The sequence below is a fragment of the Thunnus maccoyii genome, chromosome 11 (genome assembly GCF_910596095.1).
Source record: "Thunnus maccoyii chromosome 11, fThuMac1.1, whole genome shotgun sequence".
Classification (NCBI taxonomy): domain Eukaryota; kingdom Metazoa; phylum Chordata; class Actinopteri; order Scombriformes; family Scombridae; genus Thunnus; species Thunnus maccoyii.
Window position 1 is genome coordinate 13981851 of NC_056543.1, and position 27408 is coordinate 14009258.

General features: G+C 39.1%; 1 protein-coding gene across 1 annotated transcript; it reads left to right on the forward strand.

The window, feature by feature from the left end:
* The first annotated feature begins 1347 nt into the window (after nucleotides 1–1347).
* On the forward strand, nucleotides 1348–27408 carry asmt (acetylserotonin O-methyltransferase). Its single transcript, XM_042426842.1, has 8 exons — nucleotides 1348–1431; nucleotides 2853–3027; nucleotides 3374–3503; nucleotides 4735–4803; nucleotides 13547–13665; nucleotides 22164–22304; nucleotides 25445–25567; nucleotides 27034–27408. Exons 1-8 carry the CDS (start codon nucleotides 1348–1350, stop codon nucleotides 27249–27251), a joined length of 1059 nt encoding a protein of 352 aa, XP_042282776.1. The 3' UTR covers nucleotides 27252–27408.

Here is a 27408-nt window from a genome sequence, read left to right on the forward strand (position 1 = left end):
TGAATTTCTTCACTAAGGCAAAAAATCAGTGTTAAAAGTCTCCCTCCACTCAAAACTGTGTTTTTCTTGTTCCTTGAGTTGGATGTTTGTGCAAAGTTTGACACTAGAAGTCTGTTTTCACATTCATCTGCTGAAAGTAGAAAGTTTCTCTGTGCTCGCCTTAAATCTGAGTTTAAGGTCCAGTATTCACCTTAAACAAGTATGATCTGGAAACCTGAAGCCTCCAGTGCACATACAATGAGAATAAACTTTTCAATGAAGTAGGAGACATCATGTGTCCAGCAGCAAAACTTTTCAAATGAGGGTGAAAGTAGAAAGTAGAAGTCATTTCAAGGATTTTAACAAGTTGCCAGAACTGGTTTTTGTGGAAAAACCATGTTCGACACAGATAATTATTCAAAATATCATCTTGAAACATGTCAGAAGAGGATCTTTAAATATCAGGTTTCTTATGTTCTTCCACGTCATTACTTTCTATTCATTGTTAGCTCGTACCCCACTGTGGTCAACAAAATTGGAATCTTATGTCAAACATGCTTCTTGTCAGTCAGATAGTGTTTAAAGTTTGCATATTTAGCGTTTTAGGAGCCATGAGCTGAGCAACTGAAGAAAAAAAAAACATCTCCGTGGTATATAAAGTTATTTCCCCAAAAACCTCATGTGAAGCCAAGGTCACACCTTACCCAACTCCAGCTGTCATGTCTGCATCCTGTCTGTACACCACCGGGTTAATGAACTGCGCAGATGAATAATTAATAGTCAAACTGATTAGTAGCTGTGTAATCTCATCAAGGCATGTGATGTGACAGTCTGTGTCATTAGGTTCAAAACTACCATTAGTCTCCCAGCGTAAGTGCAATCAGGCCATATGGAGAAGAGTAGGGGAGCGCATCTTTCATGAGACTTTCCCCTCAGAGGTTTGGCACTCCTACAGTGTCGATCATTTTCGGGGTCATTGAAACTTTGTGGAAAACAGGTCTGGTATGAGAATGCACTGTGAAAGTCTCCATTTGAGTGTGTGTGATAATAAACAAGGCGGCAGTGTATGGCAACAGAGTTGTTTCTTTGTCCACTGCAGACTGAGCCCCTGCTCTAATCTGGGTTATCTGGCTTTAATCAGCTTAGCCCACTGCTACTCTCGCTGCTGCGGCTGCTGCTGGGTGGGCACTTTCTGTAGCTTTTTAGTCTGGTTCTGTCTTCACTCACATTCACACAAACACCTGTTGAAGTGAGCTGAGCAGACTTGCAGCAGTGAGGCTCAGTTCACGAAACACAACAATCAGTTTTTTGTTGTGTTTTTTTCAGGGGAGTCCTCTCCAAACTGTGTCCATGGCTGGTCGTCTAGAGATGGGTTCAACTGAGGGGACACCTGCTGCTGACACATACCCCAGAAAAATACTGGAGTATATGGAAGGCTTCCTCATCTCAAAGGTAACACATATTTGGTGCATACACACACACACCTGATTTAGCCTACCTGTTCTCAGTTTAAAGTTATTAGCAAAATAGGACTTTTTCACAAAAAACTTGTCAGCCCTCATTAAATACATAAAACATATATTTCTACTATTTAGACCTGTGTTTTTAGTTTGACATAAGAATATATCTTCTGGTAAAAAGGCCAAGAGTGTCATCTTAATGGTTACGTGGATCAATCCAAAGGATCCAAACAGACAAGATGTTGGTTGTTGGAGAAGCAAAAAGTTGGACACAAAAGAGAAAATGAAGGAATCCTTTGTTATACATAAGTAATGCACCAGGAGGTGTAAAGTAATGGAAGAATGGGAAAAGGTTAATAGTGAGTAGAGCTGCAACGATTGATCGATTAGTAGATCGACAGAAAATTAACTATTTAGATAATCGAGTAATCGTTTTAGTCGTTTTTTAAGCAAAAATATCAGATGCAGCTTCTCCAATGTGAGAATTTGAAGTTTTTCTGTATCATACATGATACTAAACTGAATATCTTTGGATTTTGGATTGTTCGAGTTAAGTCATTTTTTATTTATACAGCCCATTATCACAAATCACAAATTTGCCACGGGGAGTTTTAACGGGGGAAATAAATGGAAGAAACGTCAGGAAGAGCAACAGAGGAGAGAATCTCTCTCACGGATGGACAGACATGCAATAGATGTGCAGATGTGTGTGCAGAATAGACCAGATAACAGAATTACAGAAATACAGCACAGGATGAAAAACTATAGATGGATTGATCAGATAAAACAGGACATTTGACATGGCCTTGAGAAATAATGATCATTTTTCTCTATTTTCTGTCATTTTATAGACAAAACAACTAACTGACAAAAGAATCAGCAGCCTAATCTATAGTGAAAATAATCATTAGTTGCAGCTCAAATGGTTAATATATTCAACTGAAGTCCACAAATACTAGAACAACGTATTTTACATACATTTGACCAGGTATTCAGTGTCTCACTGATTGAGCCGATCAAACCTCAGACTCTCCTCTAAAAAACCATCCTACCATCTCCCATCTATCTTCCATATCGTCTTAAACTATAAATCTACAAGCCACATATTAAACACAAGTCTTTTTAGTCTTCATTTGTGAATGAGAGTCGTCTACTATCACTCAACATAGTGTAATAATGCTGAAGCATGACACACCAAAACAAATGATCTACAAAGGTCACATGGATGAAAAACTGTCTTTCTCTGTTGAAATAAGTAATCAGAAGGATCATTATTATCCAATCCTAATCGGTTTATATATATGTGTACTGCTTCATGTGAATATTGATTTATTGATCTGATATTCAGTGAGGGGGTCCTGCAGATAGAGCTCTATATTATATTCTATACTCTGCCTCCCCTCTGTGACCCAGACGGTGTTCACGTCCTGTGAGCTGGGTGTGTTCGATGTGTTGCTGGGTGCAGGGCGCCCCCTGTCCGCAGAGGAGATCTGTCAGGCGATCGGAGCCAGTCTGGATGGCACAGAGAGGCTGCTGGCTGCCTGCACCGGCCTTCAGCTGCTCAACACGCACCAGGACGACGGACGAGGTCAGTATACACACACATATACAAGTAGCAAGAATGTAAAAACTCAAAAATAGTCTAAAAGAGTAGAAGCACTAACACTGAAAAGACAATTCTTGTTAATTAATTAATCAACTAATTGTTACAGTGCTAAATAGTAGTTTTTTTATTGACAGATTTTAATTCAGTTCAGTTGTCACCTCCGTTTTGTACACCTCCCTCTGTCTCCATCTTGTCTGTTTTCCACTTTCCACATCTCCCACGTACGACACAAAAGGTCAAGCTCTGTCTTAACACCTTCAGAGACTCATTCACAGTCATCCCCCTCCCCTGTCTCTCCTCCTCCACTTCTCCCACTCCTCCATTTCAGTGTTTTACAGTAACACAGAGCAGGCCAGTATCTACCTGACTCGCTCCAGTCCTTTATCCCTCTACCACTCCATCCAGTACAGCTCCAGAACCATCTACCTTTGCTGGCATCACTTGACCGACGCTGTCAGGTCAGTACACATCCCTGCCCACAGTTTGGACACAATTTCACACTAGAAGGAGTTTCTACTACATTCCTGTCGAGAGTCGCCATCCTGGCAAGCAGAAACATTTTTGAAAATATGAAACCAGTTAAGATTCGATTATGATTCCATGAGGTTTTCTGAACACTTTGAATGTTTCTGATGTGCTTCGACACTTTAAACACATGCACATAGTGATATTTGGGGTTGGAATTTCATTTTTTTTTAAATAAATATTTCATTTATTTTCGATTAGTGACCTCAGACGTCAAGGAGTCTGAGAAACTCATGAGATATTTACCTGAATTTAGCTACAGTATTTTCAACAAGGAAGGTATTTTTTTCAAAATTCCTACATTGATAGCATCTCTTGTAAAACTTTTACAGGCCACACTGGTGTGATTTTATCGTTTTTACTGGTTCCTCCGGTGGTAAATTATCTTTGCTTGCTCTTGTAAGAATTTAAGTGTATTTTGTAAAAGAACATTTAGGAACTCGAAATAGTCCAAACCAGAACAGCAAGTAAAAATAAATCATTAAACAAATGGTTGCCATAACTGCTTAGAAAATAGGTCAAGGTTAAACATGTATGATATTATCCACTTAAATGGAAAAGCTCAGGGTGAAATCATGTACAAGTGAGCAGTGATTGATTGTCAGATTGCAGTTTTGATCCGTAGCCTAAGAATCTGGATTTCCTGTCCTCCTTTTTCTGTTTGAACAGCGTCTCAAGATGGATTCTAGTCTCATTGTTATGTCTGAGGGACGACAGCCAGCAGCTCTCAGACAGCGTGTCTGGATTCGCTGTCGCTGTCGAGTGAACTCCATCTGTTAGAAACTCTGAAAAAAAAAGACACATCAGTAAAGATGATACCTAAAGGATAAAAGCATCTCGATGGAAGTTGCTAAATGAAAACACATTTTCTAATTTTTTTTCTTTTAGCGTTGTGAAATAGGAGCGTGTGGTGTAAAACAGACAGGACGTGATTGTGAATTCATGTAAACACACTTCTCTCCCTGACCTTATTGATTTAATCTACTTCATCGTACTTCGTGAGGTGAAGCCGAAGCAGATTTTAAATACTGTATTGAGACAATCGATACCTGGATCCCACATTTCTCTCAGCAAACGCGACAAGAGAAATCAAACTCAAGTCACATACGCGATATGCATAACGCTATCAGCTATCATATGTGAATATTTCTGTCTTTGTCCTAGAGAGGGAAGAAATCAGTATGAAAAGGCTTTTGGAGTCAGCTCTAAAGACCTGTTTCAGGCTCTCTACAGGTAAGAATCTGTCTTTGATGAAAACACACACACACACACACACACACACACACACACACACACACACACACACACACACACACAGATGAAACACACACTTTTGCTCATTTACAGTCCATCCTCGTCTCTCCATCTTAAGTCTATCTGTCACTCTCCTCTCTCTTCCCCCAAAAAAACTGACTGGTGGGATTCATTAGGAGGCAGGGGATGTGTGAGGGAGCGAGAGAGAGGGAAAGAGAGAGAAAATACATCTCTCAGCCATTGTCCTTGAGGTCTAGTGTGTTTATAGTATCTAATGCCCACAGTTTTAATGCTTCACTGATCTGCTGGTCAGCAGTTTTCAGCGGTCACACGCTCAAATTTTCACACTTTGTCCGCTAATAGATTTTGATTGGCCTGCCTGAGAACCTGAACTGCAGAACGCTGCCGGTCCCAAAGGAACGGGGACCGTCAAAACTGAGAAATATCTCGCTAAACCGTCCCCTCGTCTTGTCCTCATCACGCCACAATTTGCAAACCATCGTACTTTGAGGAAAGAAGATCTCAGGTGCACCAAATGGAGGTTGTTAAAATGCACATTTGCCTGATCACCCACATCATCTCAGTAAAAGTAGAAAGTTGAAAATGTGGAAGGTGGTATGTTACTTTGCATGTGAACTAATGCACATGTAATTTGCTATCTTTGGATTTTTACACTTCATGCAGTTGATGTTTTTGTTCACTGCTGGTTATTGGGGCTTGTTCATTAATTGCATTATTTCTGTATTTGCTGTTTTTTTATTCATTTTTGTTCTCACATCCTTTCGCAAAGCACTTGATCTCAGAGAAAGTGAGTAATTGGAGATAGATGCATGCAAAATGAGAATATTAAGAATATGATCCATGCACACATAATGTAATACAGCCTTGTACGGATGAATTTGCAATTCAGCTTTAATTGACTGAAAATGCATGAAAAATGTCAACACCTGTTCACAATTGATATAATGTGGAGTAGCAGTTGTTTGTCCCTGCTGATTTCCCCTGTGAATACTGTGGGTAAATTAGCAGGGGAAACAACCACTGGAGTCATTCAGTGCATTCTTGGAGCTCTGTAGCAGGATGATTCGAAGCTGGCTGGATGACTCAGACTCCTGTTTACTCATCGCCATTTAACCAGCCATGTACTGCACCTGAATAATTTACAGCCAAGTCCCATCTACAGCTTGAATTCTTACACTCGGAAAAGCAGGAAAGATTCGGAGGAGAAAAAAAAAAAAAACTGGCGAGAGAGCACGGATTTAGAGATGTTTGAGATTCCGAGCACATACAAGATGTTGCATAGTTTTAAATTCTAAAGATGAGTGCTTGCCTTTTATTTCTACTTTTAAATTATTTTGCTCATGTTGGGTAAATGTGTCGTCTCAATACGTCAGACGGTTTCAACCTTCACAGCTGAATTCACCTCACTTCATCTCAAAGGCATGCTTCTTTATCTCAAACATGTAGAAGTGATGGCATAGTCAGGTGTTTGAATTGATTGCCTCAATTAGGAGGTCATCATAAAATATCATATCATCAAGCAGCACGAAATTAATTGAAAGTGCATTTAATTAAAAGTAGAGCATGAAATATAGAACTATAGGCTATTAACTGCTTAATGACATGATATTAAATGTAATGCTCTTATCTGAGGTTTGATTACATCTTAGGAGGAGAAGTACATTTGAATGGTCACTTGCTTATTAGCTATGACTGGGTTCTTTAGGTTTAATGCATGTTTGAACAAGTAAAAACACCATCAGGAGCCTTGATCAGCTCTTATTCCGATTATAAAAGCTGTGTGATTATAATATTGTAAAGAATACATCATGTGCTAATCTCAATAATGTTTTATTGTGGTGGTTAGTGTATCTGTGATACAAGACGTGCAACTTTGGGAAGCTACTGCCTATTTCAAATATTGAAACTTATAGCTACTATATTAATAATTTGAAAATATCCCTCCATAGTTGTATTGTTGATTAATCTGACGATTATTTTTTCGATTAATCGTTTTGTCTCTAAAACGTCAGAAAATAGTGAAAAATGTCCAAGGTGATGTCTTCAAATGTCTTGTTGTGTTTGATCACTTTTCCAAAATCCAAAACCTTTTCCTGACGTTTCTTCCTTTTATTTCCCCCGTTAAAACTCCCTGTGGCAAATTTGTGATTTGTGATAATGGGCTGTATAAATAAAAAATGACTTAATTTGAGCAATCCAAAATCCAAAGATATTCAGTTTAGTATCATTTATGACACAGAAAAGCTTCAAATCTTAACATTGGAGAAGCTGAAACCTGCAAATGTTCAGCATTTGTCCTTAAAAAATTACTAAAACCATTAATCGATTATCAAAATAGTTACTGGTTAATTTTGTGGTGATTGACTAATCGATTAATAGACTAATCGTTGCAGCTTCATTTCTAATTAAGTTAAAAAGTTCCTGAAGGTGTCTCACCACCAGTACCCACAATTTGAATTTCCTGCTCACTTTGCTTCCTTATTTCATTGTGGGACAAAAAAACATACAAAATTTATTATGAATACTGATGGCTTTGTATATTGTTAGCATTGTCACTTCTCTAGTGTGACTGCACAACATACATACTTGTGGGAATTATAGTTTAGTGTCTAACTGTCTGCTGTCATTGTTAGAGTGTTTTTGACTTCTGCAATATTTTGCCAGAAAATCAACAAATATAACATAATATTGCTAAATGATATAATAATCTCCATGTTGGTAGAAGAGTGGAGCAAGAGTGGATCATTATTTTCTTCCATTACTGCTGATAAGATGGAGCAAAGCACACAACAGTGTTCAAGCAGCCATGAATCATAACTCAGTGTGTACAGATATGACAGAGACCTGCGGGGATGTTGAGGAGTATAAGAGCAGACTGATCATAGACCTGGAGGACGTTACAGTCATATATAAGGACAGGGGTAACCAGGTTAAGCAACTTACTTTCAGTATGACTGTACAGGCATGTAAATCTACTCAATCATGGACAAAAAGGGCTGCACGTGTTGTCATTGGGGAGGGCGTTAGATATCCTATGTCTAAAATGATCTCAAATTAAAGCTGACAGTCTGCTGTTTGGCCTCACAGTCATTTCATCTTTTCACATCCGATGTAATCAGAGTCAGAAGCCACAAAACACCAAACAATGAGTCACTTTCAGAGTTCCTCTTGAGGTCACTGTGTCGTCTGAAGTTGGGTCACATATCAGATGGTTGATAACTTTGCCGCAGTGAAGTTTGGATAAATAAAACTCTAATGTTACAGAGCGGAGGATGCTCAGAGTCGGTGCGGCAGGGCAGAGTGCTGGTTGATGAGGTGGAGATTCCTCAGAGCAGCAGCAGTCACCACAGGCTCTTATCTTCTGTTGCACCCTGTTTCTCACACACACGCACACTGCATCGCCATGGGGAGAGACTTTGTGTGTGTGTGTGTGTGTGTTTCTGTTTATTGTAGACTTTAAGCAAGTAGACCCTTTGGTGAAAGCAGAAAATGATAAAGAAACTTTTGCCTCAATAGAGCGAGACATAAATGAAAGAAAGTCAATGTGAGGAATAGAGAAAAAAGTCATTACCGGGGACAAAAACAGAAATGGGACAATTAAACATTGGAGCTCAATACAATAATGCGTTTAAAATATGACTAATATAACTGACACATTATGGATTGTGAGGTCTTATTCAGAAGGTGCGCATTTGTTTAGATATATACAGATGTGTTTGTGTAAATGAAGTGTCTATGTGCACACAGGGGTGTCATGCAGTCAATTTTTTATCAGTAATAAACTGCTTTGGCGTCTATGTTTATGATCAAACCACCCCCATATCAGTAACTAACTAAAACTATGGTTAAATTATATGTATTAACAGTATATAGCATTTAAAGGACCAGTGTGTAAGATTTAGGGGGCTCTATTGGCTGAAATGGAATATAATATTCATAAGTATGTTTTAATTGGTGTATAATCACCTGAAAATAAGAATTGTTGTCTTTTTGTTACCTTAGAATGAGCCTTTATATCTACAAAGGGAGTGGGTCCTCTTCCACGGAGCCTGCCATGTTGCACTGCCATGTTTCTACAGTAGCCCAGAATGGACAAACCAAACACTGGCTCTAGAGAGGGCCTTTTGTGTTTGTCGTGAGTTTCGCAGCCACCATTAGTTCTCCTACATGCTTGGAAGGGAGGGGTTGAGAGGTATTCAGTTGGCTGCAATCTGCAAACTCACTGTTAGATGCCAGTAAATCCCGCACACTGGTCCTTTAAAGGAAACTTCTGGTTTATTTGAATCTGATGTATTTCCCTTAAATGTGGCAGTTGTGACTCTCATAGAAATATATACGTACATGCTGCATTGGCTGCTGGATCGTCAATGTTGCTGCCATATTGGACCAGGCGTATGCGTCCAGCTAACTGGAGCTCCCTGCAGCTCCGTTATTGATTCAGATACACATACTGACGGTTCTTGGGGCAACCTCCGTCAGCCTCCTACTGCTTTAGAAATAAACATGATTTTTATGTAAATCGCAAAGTTTGTTTGTGAGTCTGAACATAAGTAAACACAAATTAGCCGCCTGTAGCAGCATTATGGCTAAATGCATAGGGAACTACATCCAGGGCGGTTTGCATGTTGGTTTGTTTATGTCTGGGCCTGTGGGTAGCTCAGCATCTGTTCATGCTTGAGAAGTAGTAACCTAGCAGATAAAATAAAATTGTTCATGTCTGCGAGTTTCCAAAGTGCAAGGATAAAATGACAAGATCCACACTGAGCAGTTTTCATGGACTACCACTGGATGATAGAGACTTACATACTTGAAATCACATTTTTCTTACCGTGAGGAGCTGAACGTTTGATCCAGCCAGCCTAGGGCGGTGACTGACAGATGGCTCCAGTGATAGAACTTTTGCTCCATTGACTTGAGGTGCAGTTTAGTTAGAGAGACTAGAGGGGGGCAAACAACACAAAGTTGTAGTTGTTTTTAAAACCCAAAACGTTTGGGGCTTTTGGGAGAACATTCAAGCTTCAACCGAAGAGGCTACGCCCCTGCGACGTCCCTAATTGGTAAAGAAAATTTTTCCTAGTGCATCTAAGATAGTGTATCCTGCAAAATCACTGAGTACCAGGATTTATATTTCTTTGTATAAATCAGTGTCAGGGTTAAGGTCCTGGAAATAAATTATTTACCTCTAGGACTAGAACAGAACTGGGAAAGCTTGAAAAAAATGAACACAGTGTCATACATACCATTTTGACACCTATATGAACTGAAAAAATACTCAACATCACAGCATCATATGAACTTCATGAACTTATGAACTCATCATATGAACAGAAGCTTCACAATTTTAAAAGACCTCCTTGATTGGTGAAGGGGTGTGCCATCTTTCATCACCAAACTGCTCAAGTGTTCCCTCAGTCCAATTCACAGAACTCAGAGGAGCTTTGAACCCTTTGGCACCGGGATTGCAGCTGTTCATTATGTCAAAGACGCTGTAAATCATCTGAAAGCAAATGTTTGCATTAACTGAAAGCATCTGAATCATCACCATGTTTCCATGAATTACTAGCCTAATTTCTAAAATATAAAGGATTCACTATTTGCAGCATGGCCAGTAAACTTTGATAAGAAGCAATGTTTGCATGTAGTATTACTGCAATCAATTCAGCTGCTTGACTGTTTAAACTGTGAATAGCAAAGGTCTCTCAATGTGCGCAGAGGTACTGTCACAGAGCGACCCAGTGTCTATGCAGCCAGGGACACTTTCATCCTCTTGAAATCAAAATACACATGCTTGTCTGTTACCTTGTTGGCAGCATGCAGTCCATCTTTTGCCTGGACATCATTCAGATGAACAATGTAATGTATGTCCATTTGATCCAGCCAGTGGTGCTGGTTATTGGACTGTAAGCCTGCAACATTTTCCATGCCAGCTTAAACATGTGGCAAGCATCCATCATCACAAACATCCTCTCAGCAGTCACTGGATGTGCAAAAAAGGTTTTTAAGGGCTTAAGAGGGTTTGCCTTTAATTGGCACCCAGGTTGATTGCACATGCTAACATTGGAGGCATGCCCAACTATTGTAACACACACCACTCTTATGCCATGCACATGCAGTTCTCCCAACACATACGCAATTAGGACTTTCTGTGTATTTGGAGACCTGGTCAGTTAGTCAGCAATTGGAGCCATCCAATAGCCTTGTAGGCCAAACACCACAAAAACAAGAGCCTCAATGGCAACATCTGTTTCATTCATTCCATCTGTCATATCCACAAATCCAGACATTTTCTGGGTCTGAAGATTGTACTGGACATGTTTTTTGATAGCCACGGCATCCAACATGAGAGTCACACATCCATATTTAGCCTGGTCTTCCTCTTGTCTTCTTTTCAACATGTCCATCATCATCATGTTGAGGCCTGGCTTTGCATCCACAGAACTCATCCACCTTTGTAAAAAATAAAGAAGTAGTTATTTAACATATTTGACCCAGTATTTATTTTTAAATTTTTGTATACCCATGGCCCTGTTTTGACAGGAAGTCTATCAGAAGATCTGAAATTCAGTTAGCACAGACTAATTGGTAAGAAATTGAAATAATAACTAGGAGGTCTAACGAAGATGGGAAAGTGTAAACATAAGAAATCAATATAGTTCAAAGTTTTTTCATTTTACCTCAGTAGAAATCAAGCCTCTCTTCCAGCTCTTCATTTATGAAGAAGATCATGCACTGTTTTCTTTGACCTCTGTTCTTGGTCCTTCGCGTTCCTTATCTCTTGTTCCAGACTCTCCACCCTAGCCAAGGCTTCACTGAGTCTGGCCTTTAGACCAGTGGGAGATACAGGCAATGAATAGGAGTGGTCCTAGAAGAAAGACGGATGAAAATGTTTTGTGTAATGTTTATATCACATCACTCACAGTCACAGCTGTTTGGTGCATAGCTAGTACAATGTACCATCAGCTGGCCTGCATTCTTAATATCATCACCCCTCAATCCCACTGCCAGCGCCATAGGTTTTAGTGTGTGTGTGTGTGTGTGTGTGTCAGAGATGCATATTTAACACCAGCATGTTTCAATGTGTGTGTGTGTGTATACCTGTGTCTGAAAAGAGTGGCAGAGAGCGAGAGAGAGAGGTTTGAAAATGACCAGGGCCATGAGGCTCACAGCTGTTTGGGGCATAGCTAGTACAAATACTCTACTACATTAAGCAGAGGTTCAGTCTCTTGGGAGTGCAGAGAACAGTCCACTGACAGGCTCTCTTCAGCCTTCCTTGAGGCTTGTGTTGTCCTGGTTGCCACTGACTAAAGTGGAAGAAAAAAACACTTAAAACAACTTGAACAGGTTTAAGCATCTCACAGTGTAATACACAATACATCATTGATTCCTAAACATTCAGAAAGACGAAGAAAAAAACATTTTCAGTAAAGTGTGACATTGACTCCTTATAGCCCAGTGATACTTACTCTTTGGAGATCATTGGAAGACATGGTTTAGCTCCATCTCTAATCCTGAAAGTCTGACCTGTCCTGTCAAAGTCCTCCGGCTTTAAGTGCTCAATCCAGAGCACGGAGGACTCACTGGAGGAAAAACCTTCCCTCCTTACAGCTACTTCCCACTGCCTCCTCAACTCTTTCTCTGTGAGAAACCTTCAAAGTGTGAGAAAAGTTAGCTGGCCAGTTAACTACAGTCAGATTCATAATATGTTAGTCGCTAAGCCAAAATGAGTAGCTTGTCATAAACTTGTCAGTTTGGTGAAAAATACCAATATAGATGAAAATCTCGATTATGGGCAATTTAGTTTGTATGATTTCTTATTAAGTCTCAGCTTTCATAGCTAACTAGTGTTATTGTAATGTTAGATATTAATACTCTGATGCTGGTGGCCAACAAATTAGCTCTCAACATAATGTTTTATGGCCAAAGACAACCAAAAACAATTGTTCAGTCTTACCTGTGAAAGGTAATGTCTGAGATCTGGTTTAGATTATGCAACGGTTTGTACAGCCCCAAGATGCACACCAGTCAGGCATCTTTTTTCAGTCCAGTCTTCTGAGAGTTATGGCATGTTGCCTGGTCAGATATGACGTTGACATTGATGTTGATGTACGATCCAGTGGCCAATGTGGCGTGTATGTATATATGTCTGTGACAGTCACAACTGCCACATTCATGGGAAATGCATAAGGTTCAAATAAACTGTAATTTTCCTTTAAAAGCAAAAATGTTTTTACTTGCATGTTTCTACTTACACTATTTAGCTCTCACTGTGTGTAACAGACAGAGTTAAATACAAATAAAAACATACAGAAAAGCTACTTTTATGTGCTATATTATTAAGGCTAAAACACATATGAAAATAGAAGTTAACAATTTCTAAATGCATCCAATCTCAAATATCTCCCCTCAAGTTGAATGGGCACAACGCCTCTGAAAGTGCACATACCGTGTGTTTTAATATGTATGATTAAATGTAAATGTGTGTGTTTATAATAATCATGTGTATATATATATATATATATACGGTGTGTATGTAGGCCTGTAGTATTTCTGAAAATGTTCTTATTGTGATTTTAAGATGGACTTGGAAGATTAGCCTTGAGGTAAAAGAGACACAAGTAAACAAATAAATAATCAGAATGACTCACTGTTTTGTGTGCGTGCATGTGTGTGTTTGTGTGTGTGTGTGTGTGTGTGTGTACAGGTCTGATGAGGAAATGGTGAAGTTTATGCAGTTAATGAACTCCATTTGGAACATCTGCGGCAGAGACGTGGTCACAGCGTTTGACCTTTCGCCTTTCAAAGTCATCTGTGACCTCGGAGGTGAGTTTGTGTGCGCGCGTGTGTTTATCGAGTCACCGTCCCTAATTTTCATAAGGTTGTGGGTTCACAGTCATTAACATTTAAAAAGGTTGGTGTCATGTGTTAACTGAGCGACAGCTGGCTGAGCTGCACACACATACTGATACAGTACAGTGCGTTTGCACAAGAATTCACAACAGTCAATGGTGACCTTTACCTCACACCCCCCCCCCCCCCACCCCCCCACCCTGCTCCACCACCAAGCCTCTCTGACTTAATGGCTCTTAGTAAATTAGTCAACATTCCCAACACATGCGACTCAAAGTCACCTCCACCTGGAGTTTTCCTCGTTATCCTGTCACAGATCTTAAATATTCAAAGCTTTATTTCACTTTTACCAGTTACTAACATTATCTCATCATGTATCTTATTGTGCCTATGAGAAAAAAATAATGTTTTTGCAGGAAACAAATACACATCTGAGCCATTGATGCTATTGTGAACAAATACAACAGTTTACAGACAGTTTGCATGGGGTCGATACAATTATTAAATATTAAACATCAGTAAATCAGTGTTGTTGACCGCTGATATCATCATTTGATTATTGAAAAAAAAAAGGTGTCCCGTTATGATCTTAATGCATCATCAGGGGCTCGTCCAGCCTTACAAGGAGATAATTAGTGGGAAAAACACTTGAGCGCTGAAAACACAAAATAAGTGTACACAGTGAGTCAAAAGTGACACAGCAGAGGTTTAACTCTGACTCAAAGCAAAGTATCCAGCCATTTCTGTCAAAACAGCACTTTAAAAAACCCTTTCAGTTAACAGATGATTGCTGTAATAGTTAATTTTGTGGAGGTATATGAAGAATTGTATCTGCTTCTTTTGTTCTGGCATCTGGCAACAATTTGAAAACATTTCCAAATACAGAATATCAGAAATTACATGGCCTGAAGTATGTATTCCTACTTGGTTTGCTGTGATTTTTGCATATCTTGATCCCTTGTCACCACCCTGTCAGTTCAACAGTAGAGGACTGGATGAACTGAACAGCTTCTGTCGTCTTTTTTTTTTTTGCATACATAAAAGTAAAAAGTGAGCTTCCTTATCTATCTACTCTGCTTTGTAAGGTCAGATGTATAAAGATGACTTTACAAAATGATTTATAAAATGCCTTTTGAACAGCAGATCCCTTGCAAAATGCTTCACAGAGAGCAAAGGTCGCGATGATAAAAATGTAAGGAGAAAAAAAAAGAGACTGAACAAACACAACATGAACTCCACAGTGTGAGGCCAGAGCTCTCAAAGAAATGCAGAACAACAAGCCAAGATCAAAAAGAAAAAATGAAAAAAGTATCTTCTGATGTCATAAGTTCTTTTCATCTCCTGCTGAAAACTTCATGGTATGAATAACATATTCAGAAAGCTTTTATCAGAGAGATAACGCCAGTTGTTGTTGTTGTTTTTTTTTTAAAATGGTGTCATCTTGTGTTGAATGCTGTTTAGAATAACTCAGAAGTGTACATAAGGTGTCTGCACTTATGTATTCCTCAGTTGGTCAGAAATAGCAGATGATAACACTAGCAGAAAATCAAAAAAAGAGAGAATAATGTAGTCTCTAAAGAACAAATGTTTAGTCTGCGGCTCTGTCCACACACAAGACTATGCTTAGTGTAAAATAAGCCAACACATTATCCATTGAAATCCAATATTTTTGTGTTAAATCAGGCTGAAATCAGATACTCTTTCCTAGACTGAATTTTAACATTGAAATAGCTAAAAACCTAATGATTCAGAGCACCGTGACAATAAAGAGAGCCTCAACATTTATCGAGAAAAATAAAGACAATAAAAAAAAAAAGAAAATGTTTTGTGAGTCTCCATTTCCATTTTTCGAACCTACAACATCCAGTTTGGGCTCAGCGAAGCAAAGAAACAGCAAGCGGTTCACTGTACCGACACCAGCTGTGACACCTCAGTTGACCACACAGGGGAGCTGTGAAGCCACTAAAGGCACACACTCACTTCTACACATGTGGAGACACATACACACATCCAGGACAGCTTTCCTCTCCTCTGTTACCTTCTCAGCATGAGGTTGTGTGTTCATGTTTATTTATGAGGGTGCATCTCCAAAATGTGTCTCTCACACAGCATCTGTTGTGTCTGTGCACACCTGCTGCTCAGGTCCTATGTCTATCTGTCTAACTTTTTGCCAACTAGCTGACTTTAATCCAAATCAGGTATCAGTCAGTTTTTGTCCACATTTATAGTCTATATAATTTATAAGTTGAAGGTGGTTTGTTCTTTACTGGCAGTCTGTGTGGAGCCCTTCAGTTAGATTTATTCTAATGTGACATTTAAGACATGTTTCAATGTTAGGTTGTGTTTCAAAATAAATAATCATCTTAAAGGTTACTGCAACTCAATGAAAATTCATGGTTTTGAAGCATAATGGGGTTTTTTTATTATTATTTTAACAGTCATCCAGTTTATGTTGCAACATTTAACAAATGCAGTTACAGTTTAATACAAAGTACATTTTTTCCCTCTGACATGTTGTTGAATAAAAGCTTGGATGGGTTGATGAATACTGGGCACAGGCCCAGGGGACCCCTGACCCCTTGGGCCCCTGGGCCTGCGTCTCTGATTGAAGTGACCGTTGAGATTCAGCATTCCTTGTTGGAAAGTCACAGAGCTCAGTTAAAACTAGGGACATCCTGATCTTATTTTTGGTCCTGATCCTGATCAGTCTTTTAATTTTGAGTATCTGCCAACTGAATCCAATCCAACAACATTTGTTTTTGTTTATTTTGTCCTTCATTTTATAGCTGCACAGCATACTGAGACATCAGTTTTTGGTAATTTTATTTCCTTTGAAGTGTTAAGTTTCTTAATCACTGGCTCTGCCCCCTTACTCTGCATCTTCATTCATAGGCCTCCTGAATCTGTTTTATATCTGAGTTTTCTGAACTTTTATCTATTGTTATGCCTAAATACGACAGAGTGCTTATTCTTGGTGATTTTAGTATTAGATTTGGTTCTCTCCTCTGATCTCTCTTGAGTGTCTCAAGTTGGTGGATATGCTGGTAACTGACCATAAAGCTGTTGTTTTTAAAGTTCCACTGTAGCTTTTGTATTCCTTGTCTTCACCCTACAAGACATTCTTGCATTCTTAACGCTGGTTCTGCAGCGATATTCAGTAATGCTTTTAATTCATCTCCCTTTAATTCTACATTATTTCCTCTCAATCCAGATGGTCTGTTAAATTTATTTAACAATCAGTGCCTATCCATCCTCGACCTAATTGCACTGTTTAAAACTAGGAAAAACAAAAATCAAATAACATCCCCTGGCTGAATGATCACACTTGAGCACTACAAAGACTCTGTATAAAATCTGAACGTCATTGGAAGGTAAACAAGTCAGAAATAGAACATAACACCCTTAAAAACCATATGTTAACTTATCACAAAGCAGTCAAGGATGCAAGGACAGCCTATTTCTCTGAGTTAATATCCAGAAATCACCATAATCCTAAAGTTCTGTTTAGAGTAATTGATTCAGTTATTAATGGTCCCTCCATTTATCCTTCTGTACCTTACTGTGAGTTAATTTCTCACTCATTTTGTTAATAAGGTCGAGAGTATCACGTCCCAAATCCAGCCTGACCCTTGCATTATCTCTGTTTCGCATATTAGTTCTGCCTCTTTCTCCCACTTTCAACCCATCACAATCTCAATGTTAGAGGATACAGTCTCGAATATGAACTCCTCCTGCATCTCAGACGTCATCCTCACTAAACTGCACAAGGAGGTTTTCCACTGTTGGCCCTGTTATTTTGCAAATTTTTAACAATTCTCTGGCTTCTGGTACTTTCCCAAACAGTTTAAGCATGATATTATTCACCCACTACTAAAGAAACCTAATTTGGACCCCTTTCCATCTCTAAATTGTCTTTTTTATCTAAGGTTCTGAAGAAAGTAATTTCATCCCGACTGATATCTTTTATGAATAATAAAAGTGTTTTTAACTGTTTTCAGTCTGGTTTTTAGAGCACTTCATAGTACCAAGACAGCTCTTGCTAAGGTTACTAATGACCTACTGCTGACTGAAGACAGAGGTGACTGCTAAATTTTAGTTCTTTTAGATTTAAGTGCTGCATTTGATACAGTCGATCATGGTATCCCCTTATATTGCTTAGAAACCTGGGTAAGCCTCAAGAGCACAACTCTCATTTTATCATGGTCATACCTCTCCAACAGAGCATTTTCTGTTGCTCTGAGTAACTCTACTTCCTTGATGGCTCAGTTAAGTTGTGATGTCCCTCAGGGTTCTGTTCTCGGCCCCCTTCTGTTCTCTATACACATGCTGCCTCTTGGCCATGTAAATCAGAAGCATGATATGCTTTACCATTTTTATGCTGACAACACTCAGTTGTATCTGCCATTACAACCCACAGAGCAGCCTAGGAAATCTTAGAACTTGCCTCTCTGATATTAAATCCTGGATGTTCTTCACTTCCTTAAATTTAATGATGATAAGTCTGAGGTCATTCTATTCGGTCCCCCAAATTTCATCAGCTCTTTTGCTACTAATCTGGGTGATCTGTCAAATATTATTAAACAGATTGCTAGGAATCTAGGGGTAATTGATGCTAATCTCTGTTCTGACGATCAGGTCAAAAATGTTGTAAAGTCATATTTCTTCCAGCTCAAGATATTCTCTAAAATAAGGCCATTTTTATCAGTTGCTGATTTACAAAAAGTTTTACATGTATCATCTATTCTCGGCTTGATTATTGCAACGCACTTTACTCGGGTGTCAACCAGGGCTCCCTCCACCATCTCCAATTGATACAAAATACTGTTGCTTGACTGGAACAAAGAGGCATGACCACATTACCCCCATGCTTACCTCCCTACATTGGCTCCCTGTTAACTTTTGCATTGATTTTAAAATCTTATTGCTCACTTTTAAAGCCTTAAATGGCCTTCTACCTCAATACATATTTGACTTATTAACCTGGTATGTGCCCTCTCGGCCATTAAGATCCGCGGATAGAGCCCTGCTGGTTTCTCCCAGGTCATGGTTGGTGACTAAGGGTGATTAAGCATTTACTGTTAGAACTCTCACACTATGGGACTGTCTGCCTGCTGAAATTAGACACACTAATTCACCTGCGTCTTTTAGATCTCTTCCTAAAACTTTTGTAAAAGCTTTTGGAAATGTCTGATATATGTTTTCATTTATCTGAACTTATTCATTTTATTGTCTCTACTTTCTTTTTATCTGCTTTGCCTGGTCTTATATTCTTTTTGTAAAGCACAGAAAAGTTCTATGTAAAAAAGTTTTTTATTATTATTATCGTTTTTATTATAACAGTGACATTTCATTAAAATACAGCAACTTTGGTAAAGCTATTTAAATCAGGAGAATAGTTCTACTTTGAGAAAACTGAACCTGCATCTCAGGCTTTCTGTGATGGTTTTCTGTAATATTCTGTATAGTGTGCAGTAGTATTTGTCATAATATCTGTGTAGAGGAGAGTCAGTGCGGATCTGTTGTGGCAGGAGGCTTTGGACAGAGGTCAGACTACCCTTAAATATTGAAGTACAACTGCAATTTTTAAACCAACAGCAGCACCTCAGAATATCACCTCACCTGCAAAATGTGGCTGAAAGAGACACAAAACAAGTATAAACAGCGTCATGGTTATAGTCCTGCAGTATGTAGAAGGGGTGGGGGGCATTTTACATGTCTGTGCCCATGGGCCTATTATCTCATAATCTGTCCATAAGTAAAAGTATTAAGTCTCCCAGAATGGAAACATTTCCATTCGAGCTACAGTACATGAGTAGCCCTTAAGAAAAAAATTCCTCAACGCTCACCTGACTCAAGTGCCACAAGGATTACAGGTGCATGAAGTAAAAAATCAAACATCAAACAACATGTCTCTTGTTACCAACACATGTTTTTTCAATTGCCATTTTTGTATCGCTCCTGATGTGGAGCATAATGTCATCCACTGATTATAATTGAAAATGCAACACCAAACTTAGCATGGCTGGGTTTTGTTTTCTGCTATTAAAGGGGTTTAATGTTGCACTTACTAAAGCTGGGGGATTTGCGAGAGAGGGATTTAAAAAAAAGGTCCAAACCAAACAGCAGAGGCCAAAATATCCTGACTTTTGTTCCTGACTTTTGTTTTGTTCAGTCAAGCTTCAAAAATGCTGGATCCTACACTTCCCATAATGCAGCTCAACAAGGTGTTCATTCATTAGAACCTCCCATGTCTGGAACTGCCATGTCTTTCTGACTGCTTCTCCCAGCTTGTAACACAGGTTTCTATTCTAAAAGGGACATGTTATGCTTTTTCTGGTTTTCTGCTATTTATGTACTGTTACAATGTCAGAGTCAGAGTCAGAAGCCCAGACTTCAACCTGCTCTGAACTCTTTGCAACTTTTTTTTCTACCTTGCCAACGAGCTGACGTCGGCTTGTCACGCATGCCCATAAACTGCCATCTTTTCTGTAGCTTTTGTTGCTAAGGTTTTTCCATGTGTTATTTGCGTTGTCCACTCTTATATTTCAGATTGGATTTTGGCTCAAGCATATACGGATGTATTTTAGAAGTTGACAAATTTGAGTAAAGAGTGAGAAAAAGTAGTGAAATTCTGCTACTGTAGTTTGTTTCATGGTTTGTTGATGGAGCCTCCCCAGCTGCCAGAAGTCTGCCGCAAAGCAGCTTCCAGAAGCTAACCAATCAGAACAGAGATTAAAGAGAGAGGAGCTAAAACAGCCTGTTTCAGACAGAGGCTGAACTGAGGTGCTGCATGAAGGGTCAGTATAAGATAAATATGTTTCTTGAACTGTAAATCATGCAAAGATATTCCAGTTGAGCCCCAGAATAACAATATAGACCTAGAAGTGTGCATGGTATATCCCCTTAAAAAAAAAAAAAGTAGTCTCAACCAACCCCAAGCGGATATAACCTCAATGACATCATCAGAGGTTATTTCCTCAGACTTTAAAAATCTCCCTCCAGAGCCACAGAGGAAATCATACAACTGTTTTCTCAAGCTGAATAGCAATCTCCATGTGAGTAAACTGATCTTGATATGTAAAATCCCACATCAATTCCCCTCCAGTGGTTCCTTTACACAGCTGAGCAGGTTGGATGCAGATATAGTCAACAGGATTCAGTTGCTGACTCAATAAATTTACCGTGTAGTGAGCTCAAGCCAAAACTTACTTATATGTAAGTTTAACTTCTGACTTTTATTAAACATTCAAAAATACCTGCATTTTGAAGCCGTGGTGGAACATTTGGTAGTACCAGATCACATACATGCACAAAAATGCATATCAGAGAAACATGTAATGTAAATAGACACAAAAAGAGAAAGGAAAAACAACAATGGTGCAACAAAAATAACATACTGCAACAATCACAAACTTCCCCTCTCAAAGGATTTCATTAACAAACTGAGGCAGCCAGGCTAGCTGGGGGTCTTGTATACCGTGTTGTGTTTGGTTTTGCCTCTCCTTGCTGCTCTTTGATTTTCATCCTCTGCTGACCCCTGTTTGATGTGGGAGCCAAAGGGTATCTCTCTCTCTCTGTGTGAAAAATAAAGACTGATACAGTAGCAGCAGTTCATGTTGGGAGGAAGGGACTACAGGGCTTGACAATTTGCCCCACAACAGCCCACGTCTGGCTGGCGTTGCAGGTTTATTAAAGTGAGATCCTTTTATCCTGTATTCCACCTCACTGCCTTTCTATCACTATCCCATTCATGGATTCCTCATCCATCTCTCTCTTGCGCCCAGTATATCTCTCTTTCTGTCTCACCCTCTCCGTTTTAAATTCAGTTTGCGTTATGAAGCATGGACACTGATAATAATGGTGCCAAAGCATCAAGTTGAAAGATTCATATTTTCACATTAAATCCCTGTTTCTGCCCTCATATGTATGTGTCTGGGTGTGAGAGAGAGAGTTTGTATGCTCATTTTGTTGTCTGGTTTTCAAATCATCAGGTCCGACCTCTGCCCTACAATGAGCTACTAACAGTTCTTTCTAAGAGGACAGTGTTTTTTTTCTTATTTCAAATGCTTTAACATGTAAATGTTCATATTCAAATGCACGTGAAATCAGTTATAGCCAGATAATCATCAAATCAAACTGTGTGTGTGTGTTTGCTTTTCCTTCAATTACATTCCCTTGGAAGATTCCTAGACAGCAGTCTGCTCTCTGTTTCTGTATGAAGCATCTGTGTCTATGTCACTCTAAATTCAGTTCAATTCAGTCTGCTTTATTGGCATGAATGTTAGATGAACCATATTCCCAAAGCTGCTATATACAACTGAATAGAAATCATGCAGATAAATAATGAGTACATACCTCATCTGAGTGTGTACTGTGTATGTGAGTGATGCACTACCTTTTTAATGAAGGTTGTGTGTATTCATTGCGCCGTAACTAAAAGTAATTCTGTGTGTGTGCATCTGTCTCTGCAGGCTGCAGTGGAGCATTAGCCAAGCAGTGCACGTCAGCCTACCCAGAATGCACTGTGACGATCTTTGACCTCCCCAAGGTGGTGTGTACGTCGAGGGAACACTTTGTCACCGAGGCTGACCAGAGGATAAGCTTCCACGAAGGTAACGTCATTACCACTGTGCGAAATCACTTGACATTTCTAATCATACATAGCCAGTTCAACACACTCACACACACATGCACACACACACACACACACACACACACACACACACACACACACACACACACACACACACACACACACACACACACACACACACACACACACTATAGATAAAAATAACTGAAGTCTTCCCAGGATGAAGTGAGTAGAGTATTGTAGTTTTGTCAAAATACAGAATACAGAAAAACTGAATTGATTCATATCCAATATGTTACGGTATTTCTTTTTTAGGTAGTATAATCCATGACTTCATTTACATTTGGTATAAACATGCAATCAAACATGCAAGATAATTGGATCTGGATATCTGGATAATTACATCTGAGCCTTCACCTTTACACCTGGTACCTGGTATTAATAAGCTCTCTCGTTATCTCGATTCTGCCCGCAGTGTGATCAGATCTCAATATGCGAATCATGTAAAGAGTTGGTGGGCTTGTCGACAAAGCTGGCATGTACCAGGTCAAAGGAAGCAATGCTGCTATGTGGGCTCTACTTGTTTTGCTTTGCTGAGGAAGAGGTGGTCCAGTTCCATTGTCTCCCTTATATACCACAGAGTTCGGTATGCACTCCTGCTCAGTCCATGAGGGCAGAGGAGGGAAAAGTATACAATTTACATAAGTCTGCAACACTTTAGACTTTGCTTAAGCAAAAAACACACAAACAAAACATGGAAGAAATCGGCGAGATAGCATTTTCCTTTCCATTTACACCTACTTGAGATCCAATCACAATGGCCTTCATGCAAGAACCACTCATACCAACAGATCTGTTCTTAAAGATACCCTTCAGACATGTTTCAAGATGTATATAACATACTCTACTTTGAATAATATTTTTGTCTGATATGATTTTTACACAAAAAAGTTAAATTATGTTGTTAAAATGTTAAAATGCTTAAGTTACATCTATTCCTTTTCCCTCACAGAAAAATCCAGAATCGATGAATGTGCAAATATTTTTAGTTTCAAAAGTTTAACTGCTGGACACAAGATGTCTCCTACTTCACTGTAAAGTCCATTTTCAATGTCTTCAAGTTTCCACATTGCACTTGGCTTCCAAACTATTTGTGATGTCACAAATCATGCTTGTAGGCCCGCCCCTTAAAATTGGATTTCAGTGAGCAAAGAGAAACTTTCCACTTCCAGCAGATTAATGTGAAAACAGCCTTCTAGTGACAAACTGCACATACATCATTCTGCACAGTGAAGCTCAAACATCCAACTGTAGGAACAAGAAGAAAATCACATTTTTGAGTAGAAGGGGACTTAAACAAGCATGTAGGAGTGATTTAAGAAAATGTGTGGCATTCATCAGTTTTCTTGTACTTAGGTACAAATGTTATGAGAGGTCATGAACTAGTCATGAACAGTCTTTCTTCACAAGGGGAGAAACACTTTGTTTGACTGAATTATAATGTCTTGAAGCTCTGTGGTGTGAAATTCTTGTTTTTACATTTTGCCTTGTACAGCAATTTTAGAGGCATTAATTATGCTAATGAACATGCAGCTACTCATGAACAGGTGGCATTCATCAGGCTGAAACGAGAGATTTACAACAAGCTTGTGCAGTAAAGAGAGTTTGTTCAATCCAACTTGGATCTTTCATATAAGCAAACCTCACAGAAAAAGTAAGAGTTTTAGGATAAGAATAAGAAAATGTTCTTGCATGAGGCCCAACGCAAGCCAGACCACCTCCTTCTTTTTGCATTTACACGTATTGCATGTTAAAAGAGTGCTCCATCAGTTTAGCTTGCACTACTATAACATTGTCGGACTCACAATAAGCATTTTTTACGAGAAGGATAAAAAATCGATGCAGCAGAACCAGATATATTGTCTCGATGTATCGGTTCAGTCAGTGACACACGCGTGTTATGCAAGTATCAGTTAAAGTAGCCTTGAACGTTTAGCCTCAAGCAGCCTCTGGAGCCACAAAACAGGCTTTATGCAATTTTTTCACATATGCAGTAACAGCTAGTACTCCCCAAGACCTGTAAAATCAGTGGAGTCCCCCTTGAATACCAGGTGTAAATGGGGTTCATATGTCTTGCTGTCTGAAGACAAAGTAATACAGTACACAATATTCCATCACAGTATCAAGTGTTAATACAGCATCAAGAAAGGGACCTGCTCTATGAAAGTGATCTTAAATTTATATCTTAGTATCTTTGATCTGATTATGTTTGCGTTCATGAAAATTACTTTAAAGAAAAAGTGCATTTGTTTTAGGGAGCATTGTAGTGTATATCTAACTCACACCATGGCAGTGGTTGTCCAACTGAGTGTACTATATTGACCTGCCATTCCCTCCCATGTCCATTACCCTGGAGTGTACAGTTCTTTCAGTTAATATACTATCAAGCATAAAAGCAGAATAAAACACTGTTGATGCTGACACCCATGTGCATGTTGGACTGAAAATATTGTTTACAAAACTGTCAATTTTTAACTCCAGCTTTCTTTGTTGCATCAGCTCACAAACACAGCAGCTAGTGTGGAAAAAAAAAAAAGTTCAGAGAGGACTGCCGTCTTGAAAACCCGGAGCCAAAATCAATTCCTGCCTTTCCTGCTGTTCCCATAGCCATGATGGTGTTGAAAACAGCATGAGATGAAACATGTAAAACACAAAAACTAAAATATACTGATTTTGGCTCCTTTTGTTTTAAGGAGTGAAGACCTCTGTGTACTTTATATTTCATTTTGCCCTTGCTGTTTACACTCATAATGAGCAGGATTAGTGCCAGACGAGTCCTTTCGGAGGCCAAATAAAATAAAATAAAACCCTTCAAAACAAAGATCCCTGAAAGATTTCACTCCCCCTCAAAACTAGATCACCACTGAAGAGTAAATGTACCATCAGCTGTTAGGTCACATGTATTTAACATAATTTGATTACAAAAGACATCACTGGTTTGTAGTAATTATGTTTGAGTATGTAAAGCGCTAATAGAATCACTGTCATATTACTGGAGGTCTTGTTGATTAATAATTACATGAAATAATTGAGTATAGCCGTGTCTTAGGGATACAATGCGTTTGAATTGTGCATATGAATGTATGCGTGTGTGTTTAGGGGACTTCTTCAAAGACCCTCTGCCAGAGGTTGACCTCTACATCCTCGCCAGAATCCTCCATGACTGGACGGACGATCGCTGTGTAGAGCTACTCAGCAAAGCCTACAAAGCCTGTAAACCAGGTCTGTGTGTGTGTGTGTGTGTGAGTGTGTGTGTATGTGAGTGTGTGTAGCTCTGAGTGTAAGAAGGAGTGTTTTTTTTTTCTACGCCTTGAAATGAGATGGCAGATTGTATCCCACAATGCAGCTGATCCCAGAAAAATCTGTCCTTCTGACTTTGATCACAGCCAGACGCACACACACAAAAGCATCAGACACTCTCAGGAGGCAGAAACCCCTCTCATGTGTTTTTGTAGGACAAAAGGAAAAAAAAAACAAATAAGCCTGGCTCTGCTAAGCAGTGAATACAACCTGTTGTAGTATGTTGTTTTTCAGTGGAGTCACAGAATAGACCTTGTTAAAGGTCATAGCAGGAAAAAGCACAGATGGAACTAATAACATTAATGATTGCTCCACTCCAGCAGTTGTCGCACTGCATCACAGCAATTAACAATATTTGTTACACCTGTGTTTGACAATTAAATATGTCTGCAGTTAAAAGGCACTATATAAAGCTTTATCAGTTCTGCTGGACATTAAAAGGGACATATCATGCTTTTTGGGATTTTGTTATTTTTATATTGTTATGATGTCGGATGTCTATGTTAAACATGGTCAAAGGTCCAAAACTTGAGGTGAACATATGTAAAAATGATCCCTGAAAATCAGAAGAACACTTCGTTTGCAATGTTACCTCTACTTCCTACTCATGATGACATCAGATTGTTTGCACATGCCCACAGATGGTCGTCCGTTCCATAGCCTGTTTTGTTAAGTTGTTCTGTAGCCTCTTGAGCCAGTGGAAGTCTGCCAAGGGGCCATTTCCTGAAGCTGGCCAATCAAAACAGAGTGGGCTCATTGGGAAGCGGGTCTTAAAGAGACAGGAGCTAAAACAGCCTGTTTCAGACAGAGGCTGAACCGAGGGGCTGCATAATGAACCAGTAGCTATAAGATAAATCAGTAGTTTTTTGAAACTGTAAATCATGCAAATTTATTTCAGTAGGATCCCAGAATATAAATAAAGACCTGGAAATGTGCATGATACATCCAATTTAATGTTATGAATGTAAACAAGAATATTACTATGAGGGCATTACTGATTTACAACAACTAAATGAAATAGTTAATAGTTGACCATTAAAAGTAAACCCTGCAGTGTACATACAGAATACACTGTGCATACTCTGTAATCATCACAGTTTTGTTCACTAACATAAATCTGTTGGACAAGTATGATCAAACTTTACACAAAACAGATTAAACAAATTGATGAGAATAGTTTTGTTTAGTTAATGATTATTTTAAACAGTGTTGTTTTTATATACGGTATTGCAGTTATTCAGCATTTAATTGATTAGTTAACTATGAAACAATAAATGTTAATGAAGCTATTGCTTGCAGGGATAGTATGCCAGGACACTCATCCAATCAGTCAGAGAAGAAGAGAAAGAAAGAAAGAAAGAAACAAAGCTGACTTCTTGATCCTGCAGGTGGAGGTGTATTGCTGGTGGAGGCGTTGCTCCATGAAGATGGCTCTGGCCCGCTGACAGTGCAGCTATACTCCCTGAACATGCTGGTGCAGACGGAGGGCCGGGAGAGAACCGCTGCCCAGTATGCTGCCCTGCTGGCTGCTGCTGGCTTCACCAATATCCAGCACCGCCACACAGGCAAGATTTATGACGCAGTCCTGGGACGCAAAGAGACATGAGACCGAAAAATTAAGATGCTCGTGTACCAGGACTGAAAGCTCCCATCAGCCCAACTGTACTACTACTGTTGTATTATTATTGAATATTTTTAAAGTTTTAATTCAATTCTGGTTTCTCTATATTGGAATATTGGGCATCATTTTAAGTACATTCCTG

Excerpts from the sequence above, each read along its gene's own strand:
- asmt (XM_042426842.1), top strand. The coding sequence starts at position 1,348 with ATGGGTTCAACTGAGGGGACACCTGCTGCTGACACATACCCCAGAAAA. Across the intron at positions 4,804-13,546 it reads CTGTTTCAGGCTCTCTACAG|GTCTGATGAGGAAATGGTGA; the intron begins GTAAGAATCTGT and ends GTGTGTGTACAG. Across the intron at positions 13,666-22,163 it reads AGTCATCTGTGACCTCGGAG|GCTGCAGTGGAGCATTAGCC; the intron begins GTGAGTTTGTGT and ends CTGTCTCTGCAG.